Source organism: Oncorhynchus mykiss, chromosome 3 (genome assembly GCF_013265735.2).
Source record: "Oncorhynchus mykiss isolate Arlee chromosome 3, USDA_OmykA_1.1, whole genome shotgun sequence".
NCBI lineage: Eukaryota > Metazoa > Chordata > Actinopteri > Salmoniformes > Salmonidae > Oncorhynchus > Oncorhynchus mykiss.
In genome coordinates this window covers 70057071-70071941 of record NC_048567.1, presented here as the reverse complement: position 1 = coordinate 70071941, position 14871 = coordinate 70057071, and the positions used below count along the sequence as shown (strand labels likewise).

At 41.3% G+C, this 14871-nt stretch overlaps 1 protein-coding gene across 4 annotated transcripts; it reads right to left on the bottom strand.

The window, feature by feature from the left end:
- Nucleotides 1-1471: 1471 nt before the first annotated feature.
- On the bottom strand, nt 1472-14559 carry LOC110520493 (splicing factor U2AF 35 kDa subunit). Of its 4 annotated transcripts, none has more exons than XM_021597860.2 (8): nt 14347-14540; nt 11440-11527; nt 9192-9258; nt 2981-3030; nt 2603-2701; nt 2302-2435; nt 1983-2075; nt 1472-1826 (listed from the first exon to the last, which is right to left on the bottom strand). In XM_021597860.2, exons 1-8 carry the CDS (start codon nt 14388-14390, stop codon nt 1706-1708), a joined length of 696 nt encoding a protein of 231 aa, XP_021453535.2. In that variant the 5' UTR covers nt 14391-14540; the 3' UTR covers nt 1472-1705. The 4 variants fall into 4 exon arrangements, 3 of the variants coding, with proteins under 3 accessions (XP_021453535.2, XP_021453534.2, XP_021453537.2); XM_021597859.2 differs by lacking the exon at nt 9192-9258 and adding an exon at nt 4117-4183 and having other exon boundaries at nt 14347-14532; XM_021597862.2 differs by lacking the exon at nt 14347-14540 and adding an exon at nt 4117-4183.
- Nucleotides 14560-14871: the final 312 nt, after the last annotated feature.

Genomic DNA, 14871 nt, shown 5'->3' with positions numbered 1-14871 from the left:
TTAATACATCAGTTCTTCAGCACAAAAATACAAAAAAAACTATTATCGGCCTAATGCACTTCTTTGCTCTTCCCTAAACTTGCAGGCCTATGTAGACATTCATGTCTGAACACACAGATCAGATGGGTGAATAAAGTTGTGGATATACATAGCCTACGCAGCGAAATGAAATAGACCATCTTGAAACACAAAATTGTGAAAACCAACCATATAATCGTACCCTCTGAAGCTATTGCAATCTAAGTCAACAGGATTCTTTGGGAGTGTCAACTTTATTGGCAAAAACATCCTCTGGCATTCACCCTAGGTGTTCCAGTATCTCTCAAGATAAAGGAGTGATAAGTAAACTTGCAAACATGACCATTATGTAGGTCACAGGTGTCAAACTCATTCCATGGAAGACCTTTGTGGGTTTTCACTCCCTTGTACTTGATTAAGGTCACTAATTAGTAAGGAATTCCCCACACCTGGTTGTCTAGGACTCGACTGAAAGGAAAAACCAAAAACCTGCAGACACTAGGCCCTCCACGGAATGATTTGGACAGCCCTGATGTAGGCCTACCTGTTACCAAACTTGTCAACCACCATGTACAGTATCTGCGATTATATGGTTATTTTTTGATAAATTGATGGGATAGTGTCATAAGTGCAGTCCTTTGTAAAGCTGAAAGCATGTAGTCCAACACACAGAATTTGCATCCACATTGTCACTTTCCATATGAAATACTGCATCTGGGGCAGGTGATGCCATGTGTCCCTATTCTCATCTTTGGCACTGTGCTGGTGTCATTCTGAATGGAAACAACTCCCTGAAAACAGAGGTTGTACATGCAATCAATAACATGTAGTTGTAGCCATAATCCAAACAGGCAAGTGTAGGCATGGGAAACTAGAGACACTTTTATGTGGACCCATTCCAAAGTCAGAATCACAGCTAATTGGTTTAAGAGAATCCTTCAAATAAATCTATGCTAACTATCTTTTTGAGCCAAGTGAACACAGCATGTTCTGAGTGAGAAATCAGCTGAGGTGTCAAGTTACTGGGAATCAGACAGGGAGCAGTCTACGGGAAATATTTATCTTCCCTAAACCCAGCCTGAAGCGAAAGTAACAGTTACTAATTGCGGGACACTAAAAACATGGATCCAGTTGGAAGAAATGTGTAGATAACAGTGCTCTACACCAACACGGTTTACAAGGAGCACAAAGAAAAATAGTCAACGTATTATTGATAAGAATTGCCTGCAATTAGATCAAATACAGAGTGAAGGAGCACCAGAAAATTGTATTTTAAAAGATTGAAATGTAGCCACTTGTGAAGCTCATCTCCTGAAGAAGCACTCTTTTCTTTCTATTCCATGAAATGTTATCTGGGTTATTCTTCCTAGTGATACTGGTGCTCCCAAATAAAAATTCTAGGCAGCAGTAAAATATTTAAGCATATACGACAAATGGTAGCGCCCTGTAAATCAGGTTTACTTTTTTTTTTTTATTGAGAAGGCAAGCTTTACATTTCTTGAATAAAAATGATAAAAAAAAGGAAAATAACAAGTCCAACATTTTCCAATTAATTTTAGTCATTGGGACAATATGAAAGGGCCAACAGGGAATTGAAAAGGCAGCAATGGAGGGAAAGATATGGATTTGAGGATGATGCAGAATGATAATGGAGATGGAAGGGATGCACGTGAAGTGGTGGCTTGGTTTAGAACCTGCCAGAGCGTTCTCTGGAACGCCTTCTCTCGCGGTCACGTCCGCCTCCCCTGCCTCTATCCCTCGAGCGAGAACGGCGTTCCCTGGAACGGGAGCGAGAACGATGGCCCCCTCTGAGGAGAAAGAGAGAAAAAGTAGCTAGTTAAACTCACAACTAGAACTTTCCCACTTAAAAAACCTTAGCGTGTCATAAATGTGTATTTCGGAGAGCACTTTAACGCAGCATTAGTTCTGTGATTAGCGTTGACTGTCAGAGAGCCGGAGCATACCCCTTCTTCCTGCGGCGACCGTACAGCTCCCTCAGCTGCCTGGAGATGGGTTTCAGGTGCATGAAGTTACAGAAGCCTCCTCGAGTGCACTCCCTGTGGAGAAAGTGGAAACTGCAGTTAGATGATGAACCTTGCTCAGATTTAGATTTCTTCATATGACAACGGAGATAAAGGCATGTGGATTTCGGTAGCAGTTAGCCTTGCTCTAGCATTTATTTCATTTAAATTACCTCAATGAATTACAAGGCATTTGTAATCACGACTAACGCCATCTTGAGCTGAAAATGGTGTGTGTGTGGTCCTGCGGTGGAGTACTGACCCCATCTCGTACCGGCGGCAGCAGGCTTCTCTGAAGTCTGTAACGGGAGAGAGCTCGGCGTGGATTGGTTGACCGTTGAACCAACGGTTATTCAGATCCATCACGGCCTTCTCCGCGTCTTCCTCACGATGAAACTACACACAGAGACCATCACAGAGTTGGTGTGTGTGCAAAATTACGTTCTTAAGAGGCAGAAACAACGACAGAGTGTTTGTGATTAAATGGAAGGAGGAGAATGGGTGTTCAACAAACATGCACAAAACCCACCATCAAACACACAATTACATGGTCAGTGACACACCTTCAGGTATACGTTTCCAACCAGATGGTCTCCCAGGTTGTCGCACACATTCATCTCCTCCACCTCTCCGTACTTCTCCTCCATCTCTGTGAAGACCTCCTACAACAAGAGAAACAAAGGAAGAGGTGGATTGGCAGACAGAAACGGGAACACACTAAGCCTCAAGTTTGCTTGAATTCAAAGCACATTTCCCAAAAATAGCCAGGAAAAAAAAAAAAGTTTCAATATTTCTAGTCGGTTTCAGTATTTTGTCATCGACTCCCACATGGGCTGTGTGATGGGGGAATTGACGCAACGTAACCAAGAGCTGCATCATCCACTCCTTTCAAGTGGATTTATAGTGCGATAATACCAGAAGCTGACGTGTCACTGACTCACCTCAAAGAACTCATCGTAGTGCTCCTGCATCTCCACATCACTGATGGCACCTAGTGGCCACAGGAGAAACACTCATCAGGGACAAGCCAATGACGGCATCACTGTGGTTTCATTAACTAACATGCACAAGAGAAACATTGCTAAAAACAGACGAGTCTGGACTGATTGGACAGGATTTTAATCTAAATATTACTGAATTACAAATGACTTGAATTGCCTAATAGCACACAGTCCTGTACACATGAAATGGAGATTTCGGGAAATATCGCAAAAGGGTCAGTGCCAAGAATCAGTTTTTTATTTATTTATTTTTATTTAACCTTTATTTAACCAGGCAAGTCAGTTAAGAACAAATTCTTATTTTCAATGACGGCCTGGGAACAGTGGGTTAACTGCCTGTTCAGGGGCAGAACGACAGATTTGTACCTTGTCAGCTCGGGGGTTTGAACTCGCAACCTTCCGGTTACTAGTCCAACACTCTAACCACTAGGCTACCCTGCCGCCCCAGTTCATTGTGCCCCTGCACAACAAGGACAATATGACTGGACATTTCCCTTATGAGGAGTCTTAAGAGACTCATTTAAAGTTACATTCTGTGCTAAGTAGTAATAGCAAGGTTCTGGCACTGTCAGACATAATATAGCTGTCAATGAATACTAAAGAATGGGACTCACTGGGATCTAAACACTCTAGGGAAAATGTCAGTCATGCTCATCTCCCCAAAATCACATTCCATGTATCACATTTTGTACAATAAAAACAAGACATTTCCATAAATTAGTTTGACCTGAGACTATGGGGCAGGGTTAACTTCTTGAACAGGATTAGTGTAAATGAGTGAGTACTTGAAAAATAAAAAAAATGAATAAACTATTAGCTAGAAGGTCTTAATTCAAAATCTAATAGAAATATACACTACTGTATGCATCAACCTTTATTTGGTTATTTCTGTAAGTGGTACCTACCAGAAGAATAGCCCACATGGATTGTTTTACTTAACACTAGTACCTATTGTATTGCATGTCTAGTACAGCACCTTAAAAAGGGTCCAAACCTTAAATCGCTGAAGAAAAAGGGATAAATCTTAGAATGCGAGATCAAGAGGAAACATAGCAGCTGGTCCCTGTTACACTTACAGCGCAAACCATCGGCAGACTGGGCAGTGTTTTGAGGGTTACGGTAAATGTTCAAGAGGGCAATGGTCTGAAAATACAAAATGTACATTTGAATATTTTAAGTAACAGTTAAGAAATCTGCCTGAAACTAGGTGCATTTACTCCCATCCCCCTCCCTCAAAACAGTGTAATTGTGCCCCAACCAGCCCCAGACCAGGGTAGGAAGGGATGAGTGAAAGACGTTAAGATGATCCATGGGACTGGTCCACGCCGAAACAGAGGGAGCTGGAAGAAGCGACAGTCAAATATTGTCGTTCTGAGTATTGCAAATTATATATATTATACACACACAAATTACATCCATTTTAGAATAACACTAACGTAACAAAATATGGATAAAAGGGGTCTGAATAGTTCCCAAAGTTACTACAAAACCGTTCAAAAGTTTGGGGTCATTTAGAAATGTCTGAGGAGAGAAGCACATTTTTAGTCCATTAAAATAACAAATTGATCAGAAATACAGTGTAGACATAGTTAATGACTATTGTAGCTGGAAAATACAGATTATGGAATATCTACTTAGGCGTACTTAAGCCCATAATCAGCAACCATCACTGTGTTCCAATGGCGCATTGTGTTAGCTAATCCAAATTTATCATTTTAAAAAGGCAAATTGATTAGAAAACCCTTTTTAATGAAGCTGCCAGTTGAGGACTTGTGAGGCATCTGTTTCTCAAACTAGACACTAATGTACTTGTCCTCTTGCTCAGTTGTGCACCGGGGCCTCCCACTCCTTTCTATTCTGGTTAGAGACAGTTTGCACTGTTCTGTGAAGGGAGTAGTACGAGGCTTTCAGTTTCTTGGTAATTTCTCACATGGAACATCCTTCATTTCTCAGAACCAGAATAGACTGACCAGTTTCAGAAGTAAGTTCTTTGTTCCTGGCCATTTTGAGCCTGTAATCAAACCCACAAATGCTGATGCTCACCTAGTCTAAAGAAGGCCAGTTTTACTGCTTCTTTAAAATCAGAACAACAGTTTTCAGCTGTGCTAACAATTGCAAAAGGGTTTAATAATGGTCAATTAGCCTTCTAAAACCGATACATTTGGATTAGTTCACAACGTACCATTGGAACACAGTAGTGATGGTTGCTGGTAATAGGTACAGTGGGGCAAACAAGTATTTAGCCACCAATTGCGCAAGTTCTCCCACTTAAAAAGATGAGGCCTGTAATTTATCATAGGTACACTTCAACTATGACAGACAAAATGAGAGAAGAAAAAAAAATCCAGAAAAATCACATTGTATGATTTTTTATGAATTTATTAGCAAATTAGGGTGCTTTTCTTTCAAAGGTAAGGATATTTTTAAGTGACCCCAAACTTTTGAACGGTAGTGTAAATCTACGTACAGTGCATTTTGGAATGCATTTCGACCCCTTGACTTTTCCCACATTTTGTTACAGCCTTATTCTAAAATGGATTAAATAAAACATGTTCTTCATTAAACACAAAGCCCAAAAAACAGGATTTTAGAAAATGTTGCACATTTAAAAATAAAAACCTTATTTACATAAGTATTCAGACCCTTTGCTATGAGAACCGAAATGGAGCTCTGGTGCATCTTGTTTCCATTGATCATCATTGATATGTTTCTACAACTTGGTTTGAGTCCACCTGGGGTTAATTCATTGGAAAGACACACACACACAAAATATAAAAGGCCCCACAGTTGACAGTGCATGTCAGAGCAAAAACCATGCCATGCGGTTGAAGGAATTGTCCATAGAGCTAAGAGATAGGACTGTGTCGAGGCACAGATCTGGGGAAGGGTAGCAAAACATTTCTGCAACATTGAAGGTCCCCAATAACACAGTGGCCTCCATTCTTAAATGGAAGAAGTTTGGAACCACCAAGACTCTTCCTTAAAGCTGGTCACCTGGCCAAACTGAGCAATCGGGGGAGAAGTGCCTTGGTCAGGGAGGTGACCAAGAACCAGATGGCCACTCTGACAGAGCTCCAGAGTTCCTCTGTGGAGATGGGAGAACCTTCTAGGACAACCATTTCTGCAGCACTCTACCAATCAGGCCTTTATGGTAGAGTGGCCAGACGGCAGCCCCTTAGTAAAAAAGGAACATGACAGCCCACATGGAGTTTGCCAAAAGGCACCTGAAGGACTCTGACCATGAGAAACAAGATTATCTGATCTGATGAAATCAAGCATCACGTCTGGAGGAATCCTGACACCATCATGCTGTGGGGATGTTTTTCAACTGCAGGGACTGGGAGGCTTGTCAGGATAGAGGGAACGATGAAAGGAGCAAAGTACAGAAAGATCCTTGATGAAAACCTGTTTCAGAGAGCTCAGGACCTCAGACTGGGATGAAGGTTCACCTACCAACAGGACAATGACCCAAAGCACAAAGCCCAGACAACGAAGGAGTGGTTTCTGGACAAGTCTCAGAATGTCCTTGAGTGGCACAGAGAGCTCGGACTTGAACATCTCTGGAGAGACCTGAAAATAGCTGTGCAGCGACGCTCCCAATCCAACCGGAGAGCTTGAGAGGATCTGCAGAGAAGAATGGGAGAAACTCCCCAAATACAGGTGTGCCAAGCATTAGGCGTCATACCCTAGAAGACCTCTAGGCTGTAATCGCTGCCAAAGGTGCTTCAAGAAAGTACTTGAGTAAAGCGTCTGAATACTTATGTAAATGTGATTTTTAAATTGTTTATACATTTGCAAACATTTCTAAAAACATGTTTTTCCCCCTTTGTCATTATGGAGCATTGTGTGGAAAAAGTAAAAGAGCTCTGAATACTTCCCAAATGCACTGTACATGCAGTACCAATCAAAGTTGACACACCTACTCGTTCCAAAGTTTTAGTTGCACTGTTCTACATTGATGTCGTCACTTATTCTACAAAACTGTGAAATAACACATATGGAATCATGTAATAACTAAAAAAAAAAAGTGAACAAATCAAATGAGATTCTTCAAAGCAGCTGGCCTTTGCCTTGATGACAACTTTGCACACTCTTGGCATTCTCTCAACCAGCTTCATGAGGAATGCATTTCAATTAACAGGTGTGCCTTGCTAAATGTTCATTTGTGGAATTTATTTCCCTTTTAATGCATTTGAGCCAATCAGTTGTGTTGTGACAAGGCAGGGGTCATATACAGAAGATAACCCTATTTGGCAAAATACCAAGTCCATATTATGGCAAGAACAGCTCAAACAAGCAAAGAGAAACGACAGTCAATACGGAAAATTAAGAACTTTGAAAGTTTCTTCAAGTGCAGCAAAAACCATCAAGCGCTGATGAAACTGGCTCTCATGAGGACCGCCACAGGAAAGGAAGAACCAGAGTTGCCGCTGCCGCAGAGGAGAAGTTCATTAGTTAACTGCACCTCAGATTGAAGCCCAATTAAATTATTCAAGTAACAGACAGACATCAACAGTGAATCAGGCCTTCATGGTCGAGTTGCCGCAAAGAAACCACTACTAAAGGACACCAATAAGAAGAGACTTGCTTGGGCCAAAAAACACGAGCAATGGACATTATTTGAGATTTTTGTTTCCAACCGCTGTGTCTTTGAGAGACACAGAGTAGGTGAACAGATTACCTCTGCATGTGTGTTTCCCACCGTGAAGCATGGAGGTGGTGTGATGGTGCTTTGCTGATGACACTGTCAGTGATTTCTTTAGAATTCAAGGCACACTTAACCAGGATGGCTACCACAGCATTCTGCAATGATACACAATCCTATCTGGATTGCGCTTAGTGGGTCTATCATTTGTTTTTCAACAGGACAATGACAGGCTGTGTAAGGGCTATTTGAACAAGGAGGAGAGTGATGAGTGCTGCATCACATGACCTGGCCTCCACGATCACCCAACCTCAACTCATTTAAGATGGTCTGGGATGAGTTGGGCCACAGAGTGAAGGAAAAGCAGCCAACAAGTGCTCATAGTATGTGGAAACTCCTTCAAGACTGTTGAAAAAGCATTTCAGGTGAAGCTGGTTGAGAGAATGCCAAGTGTGCAAAGATGTCAAGGCAAATGGCGGGTACTTTGAAGAATCTCAAATATAAAATACACAAATAAATGTAACACTTTTTTGTTAGTTTTGATGTCTTCACTATTATTCTGCAATGTATAAAATAGTAAAAATAAAGAAAACTCTTGAATGAGTAGGTGTCCAAACTTTGACTGGTACTGTATACACACAATATAAGGTCAATGGGGCTCGAAATGACTTCAAGAACTTGCTGAATCATAGGTGATTGAATGCCAAGATGTGATTTTTATTCTAAGTTACTTTTTTTCTCTCCTTTTGATACATTTTCAAAAACTAACTTTTTGTGAGTCATTCTGAGATGCTCAGCTGAGAAACAGATCAGTTATACATGACAGCAACAAGACCACAAACCCATGACTTACCTGGGAGGCGGTGAGTGGCAATGCATCAGCTCTGCTAGTCGGGGCTCAATTTCAAGGTACTATAACATTTACAATATGTCTGACATAAGTTAATCAGTCTATTGTATAGGGGTGACAGTGTGGCGAGAGCCAAAACTAAAGCTGTGCTGTGTCTGGACAGTAACGCATATCGATATTTTTGCTGTCAACCTCCAACAAATATTGGGCACTAAGGCAGTCGGTGTGTTGTCAGTCTTGTCCGAAAGCACATGATAAATGCCTAAAGTCAGTCATCTGTGCACTATAACTGTGTTAGAAAACAGATACTACCAGGAGATCGCTTGGAGGTATTAACTTCACTGTAAGGGATCATTGCAAATTTAGTGGATCAAGGCATTTGTGTTTATCCTTTTCTCAATGTCACCATCAGAGCATGTCATTCTACACCTAGGCTTAGACCTCCTGAATGTCCACAGATAGATTTATTGTATTTATTTGACTGGCGAAATAGGGGGCGGCATATTGGCGAGTTGAGGTACCCCCTGCTACCAGTGCTTAGAAAGACCCTCAGAAGCCCTGCAGGAAGCCAGAGGAGATGCAGACCTAAAATCTGAGGAGGGAGGAGAGAACTAGAGAGACCTGAGGGCTGAGAGGACTGGAGCAGAGGCACTTACAGTGGGAGCCGTCGGCCGTCTGCGCACTGTTTTGGGGATTACGGTAGATGTTTTGAATCAAGATGGTCTGGAGAGGGAAAAATACAAATAAATATTTTTAATAAATATACAAATTCCCCAAATCCTGATACCTAGAACCTATAGCAAAAGTGGGGGTGGGGAATCCCTGGATGTAGAGGAACTTTTAGTCTGTAGGACAAAAAGTGACAAAAAGCAAGAGTCCCTGCTTGACCGGAGAACACGATGGGAAGTTTGAGACTTTTCTTTGTCCGGAGGAGGCGAGCTGTAGGGAAACCTAGAGTACAGCTGCTGTAGGGAAACCTAGGGTACAGCTGCTGTAGGGAAACCTAGAGTACAGCTGCTGTGCTAGGTTTTATTATTTTATTTAAATGTTTATCCCATTTAGTAGATGCTTTAAGCGACTTAGTCATGCGTCTCTACTCGCTGAGGGTGATACATCAGGCTTTGAGGTGGGGAAATTAAGCGCAGTGTGTCAGTCAAGTTTAGTCAAACGCAATACCACAATATTTATTAATGAGGGAACGAGAGACATCAATAATCCATTGTAAAATGTTATGAGCTCTGTCAAACAAACAAAAAATACAAAGAGAGCTGCCAACAACCTGAAGTGAATACCCTAAGACACCGTCTAGTGTCAGCTCTAACTATAATGAACAAAAATATAAACTATGTAAAGTGTTGGTCCCATGATTCATATCCCAAAAACATGCACAAAAGGCTTCTCTCAAATATTGTGCACAAATTTGATTACGTCCTTGTTATTGAGCATTTTTTCTTTGCCAAGATAATCCATCCACCTGACATGTGCGGCATATCAAGAAGCTGATTAAACATGATTATTATTGTGCTAGGGACAACAAAATACCAATATTAAAATGTGCAGTTGTGTCACAACTCAAAGCCACAGATGTCTCAATTTTAAGGGAGCTTGCAATTGTCATGCTAACTGTATGAATGTCCACCAGAACTGTTGCCAAAGAATTGAATGTTCATTTCTCTAAAATAAGCCGCCTCCAACGTTGTTTTAGAGAATTTGGCAGTACGTCCAACCGGCCTGACAACCGCAGACTACATGTAACCACGCCAGCCCAGGACCTCCACATCCAGCTTCTTCACCTGCAGGATCATCGGAGACCAGCCACCCGGCCAGCTGATGAAGCTGAGGAGTATTTCTGTATGTAATGAAGCCCTTGCAGGGAAAAACAAATTCTGATTGGCTGCGCCCCTGCCCACCCATGACTGTGCCCCTGCCTAGTCAATTGAAATCCATAGATTAGCACCTAATAAATGTATTTCAATTGACTGATTTCCTTGTATGAACTGTAACTCAATAAAATTGTTGCGTTTATATTTTTCTTCAGTATGCATACACTAGCAACGCAATGTTATGTCCTGGGCCCCCTGGGTGAAACCTAGCTCTCAATCAAAGGTTGTCATGATATTCAGTTAAATAGACAGACATGTGACTGAATGAAAGGGTAAAAGATGGCCTAGATTCAGGGCAGACTGTCCACTAAAAATAGGATATTTATTGTCCTATTGGGTTAGAAAAAGTACCTCTGTTCATTAATAAAGGGACCAGCGAAAGAAAAATGTCAAAGCAGAGAGAATGTTGTGTGGGACGTGTTTGTCTGGTATACTGAGATGCGATATGCAAAAAACGCTTTGGCTATTCAAAGCGAGGCCACAGAACAGACTTGGACCAGCAAAAATGGAGGAAGTATGTATCGCTGTGCTTGTTTCAGTAGTATGGTTGCTTAAAAAAACACTTCCTGTTTCATATATTTAGGACACTAACTAGTACTGTATTTAGTCATCTACAGTCAAAGTACATTTTAATAGTATTGTTATTAAAGGTGTCTGATAAATACAGAGGGTCTGTTGAAAGGTGCACAACAGAGCCCACAAACACACATCAGTAGATGTTAATGGGGGGAAGGGGTCATGCACAAAATGTTATTCACACTATGGTGCTTCACTATCAGAACACCAGTGCTGATAAAACTTGCCCCGTCCCCGATGAGAAGAACAAGCTAAACAAAGCACCAGTCCCTGGATCAAAGTTTTACCAAACCAAAGATAATGTAGCAATTTGACAAACGCTAACCCTGCCTAGAGCATGACAACCATTTCATCTTGGCAAGAGAAGATTCCCACATGCCCTTTAATGCAGGCCTCTGGTAGACGCAAAGATTTTAAATAAGTTACCTTGACTGAATTGACTTACCTGGCTGAAAGTTGGTTTATTATGTAATCTGGAGCACCGGTCACCATGTCGGCAGGCACCAATTTTAAAGTAGAAAGAACAGTTCACCCTGGGGAGAAAAAAAAAAAGCCTAAGTAATCAGTGCTGAAATGCATAACTATCTACAGAAATGCACTATCACATGCAAATGAAGAGAAATATGAAAACTTTGCATCATGTGATAAAGGTAGGAAAACAGCAGCCTGTTGAAAGTAGAGCAGTACAGTAGAGCAGATTGTCTAGCTAGAGCTCATATTAACCCATTCAAATAGACGGTAAATGTTATTAAACATTATACTGTCTATTCATGAAGCTGGCTGCCACCTGAGGGGATTTGCCGACGCTGCCCAAATGCTGTCTAAACAAATACACCTAGCGCGCGATACAGTTCTGTAAACATTTTGACTTTCATATAAGAATTGTTCAAATAGAAAAATATAAACTTAATGTAGGCAGTTTAGGAAAGTTGCACCTGGCTGAATTCTGAGACATGAATTGTGGAACGGGCCAATTCAAATGCAAGTGGAAGGTCAGAGGCGGAGTATGAAAACAGCAGGGTGCAACAAGTTCAAGTTGTCAATCTAATCAATAATCATTTTAGCAGCAGCGTAGGTGTGAGGGTAGCAGTAGATGTTAGCCACTTAACAGTCTTATGGCTAGGGGGATAGAAGCAGTTTAGGAATCTGTTGGTGTGAGTCTTGATGCACCGGCACCATCTGCCAGACAGGAGTATGTAGAACAGTGCATGTCTCAGGTGGCTGGAGTCTAGATGGTTGGGAGCTCACCCCCAATGAAGCGCAGTTGGCTACCAGATGGTGATACAACCAAATCAAATCTAATTATATTCGTCACATGCGCAAAACACAACAATGCTTACTTACGAGCCCTTAACCAACAATGCTAAATAAACAAATGGAAAAATAGTGCAAAAAACTATAATCAGGTAGCCATTTGATTAACTGTTCAGCAGTCTAATGGTTTGGGGGTAGAAGCTGTTAAGGAGCCTTTTGGTCCCAGACTTGGCGCTCCGGTACCGCTTGCTGTGCGGTAGCACAGAGAACAGGGCCTTCCTCTGACACCGCCTGGTATAGAGGTCCTGGGTGGCAGGAAGCTCGGCCCCAGTGAAATACTGGGCCATATGCACAACCCTCTGTAGCGCCTTGTGGTTGGATTCAGAGGAGTTGCCATACAAAACGGCGCTGCAACCAATCAGGATGCTCTTCGATGGAGCAGCTGTAAAAGTTACTAAGGATGTGAGGGGCCAGGCCAAATCATTTCAGCCTTCTCCACGACTGTGCGACGACCATGATAAGTCCCCAGTGATGTGGACACCGAGGAACTTGACCTGTTGGGGGTGTTTTTCCTGAAATCCATGATCAAATCATAAACTGTGCACTGTAAGTGTATATTTTGTATTTGAAAGTTAAGTTATTCGAATGTCCGTTATTCCAGGAGGTACAATATTTGTTAAGTGATGCATTTGGCAATGTTCAAATCATTTGCACAAGACATATAAACAATAGCATTCACTGTCAAAGTTGATACATGTAGGCCCTTCATATATAGGCTATGCGCAGCACTTCGTTCAATTTATTGAATCAGTTATTGTGTTCTTACTCAAACCGCAAGTAACAGCTGTCAAACTCAGACATTTCTACCACAACACAGGGATGTCGATTCACACGGGACTATTATCATAATCAGACTTTGGAGTTTGACAACAACAACAAAAAACACGTTGTTATTCTGGTTAGTCAATGTCCAGATTTCAGTTTCCATTTAACCCATCTAAACAGTAGGCAACAGTTCCTTTGACATGCCATAGGTCTGTTTGAAGTCCAGTCCCATGACTGTCACATTTGTATAGAGCCTCACAATCAATCACCACAAATAACAGGAATTATCATGTTATGGGATTATCTGTAATTACCCTATTTTTTTCTCTTCACTAAAACTTTTCAAATTCTGTCCCTCCCTTCTCTTTATTTTCAACTGTCCTTCTGCAGCTTTTGTCTTATTGAATTAAACTTCGACAATGTACTCTTGCCTCCATGGATTGACGTTACTGCTTTTGGGAACGGGCAGAAAGTTATTTGGCGATTGGATGTGTAGATTACTACAGAAGCCTAAATATCAGATATCCTAATATAAATTAAAGAAAAACCTCAAAATGTTACCTATATAAATTGCACACTAATTAGACATTTATTTATGCATTTTTTTCTCTTTATTCAACCCGCCCGTCATCTACTGGCCCTTCAACCACACAATATTTAATGATCCTAAACCTGTCTGCCCCACGGATATAACCGCGGGTTGAGACCAACCGGTGCATCAGTACTACTGTAGTTATATTGTCTGTCTCACAATTTCTTCAACCTTGGACACACCACATATTATACAGGGCAAATGCTATGCGCATCTGGATGATCTTGGGAGCCAGCTAGTTGACATTATAGCTAACGTTACTACTGGATGTATAGCAACAGATGACAAATCTTGGTATAGCTAGCTAATTTAACCATTTGGGACACATGGCAGAGTGAGTTGCCAGCAGTGTTTCCCTAACTACAAAATCATTAGTGTTACACAAAATCATGTCTAGATTTTGACAAACAGGGTACTAAGCAATGTAATGTACATTTTACAGGTGAGACTGGCAAACTGCTCAGCACACACAAAGATCCCTTATCTGTGCACACATGTTCAACAACATGCTAACCTTTTCCAAATGACTATATCCATCATTTTAACACGTCTACATTTCACTGCTAATTGTGAATGATATAACATAGTAAGGCAAGTGTGGAAGTTCTCTTCATATGTCTATAATATGATTGTCAGACCAAATAAGTAAGGATATACATATAGTTAAAAACATTTACTCACTTATCTTTCTCTGTACCGAAAATGGACGCCAGGTACTCCGCCATTTTCGATCCTATCGGCTACACTTTTGACGTCAGAAATGATACCCTTCCAGGAACTGAGCACTGATTTTAACTTTTTTAAATGTTTTTTTTTTTTTTCATTTAACCTTTATTTAACTAGGCAAGTCAGTTAAGAACAAATTAAGAACAAATTATTATTTACAATGATGGCCTAAGCCGGCCAAACCCGGACGACGCTGGGCCAATTGTGCGTTGGCCTATGGGACTCACAATCATGACCGGATGTGATGCTGCCTGGATTCGAACCAGGTACTGCAGTGATGCCTCTTGCGTTGAGATGCAGTGCCACTCAGGAGCCCCCTTAACCAAACACTGGCCATCAATCGATCATGCATATTTTTTATGAACTTGAATTAAGTTTCAAAAGCTTTTACATACCTAGCCTAGACCATTGTACAGCAGTTGGTGGTCATTATGAAATGTTGTTGGTTGTGTGCTTAGGGTGGTTGTCCTGTTGGAAGGT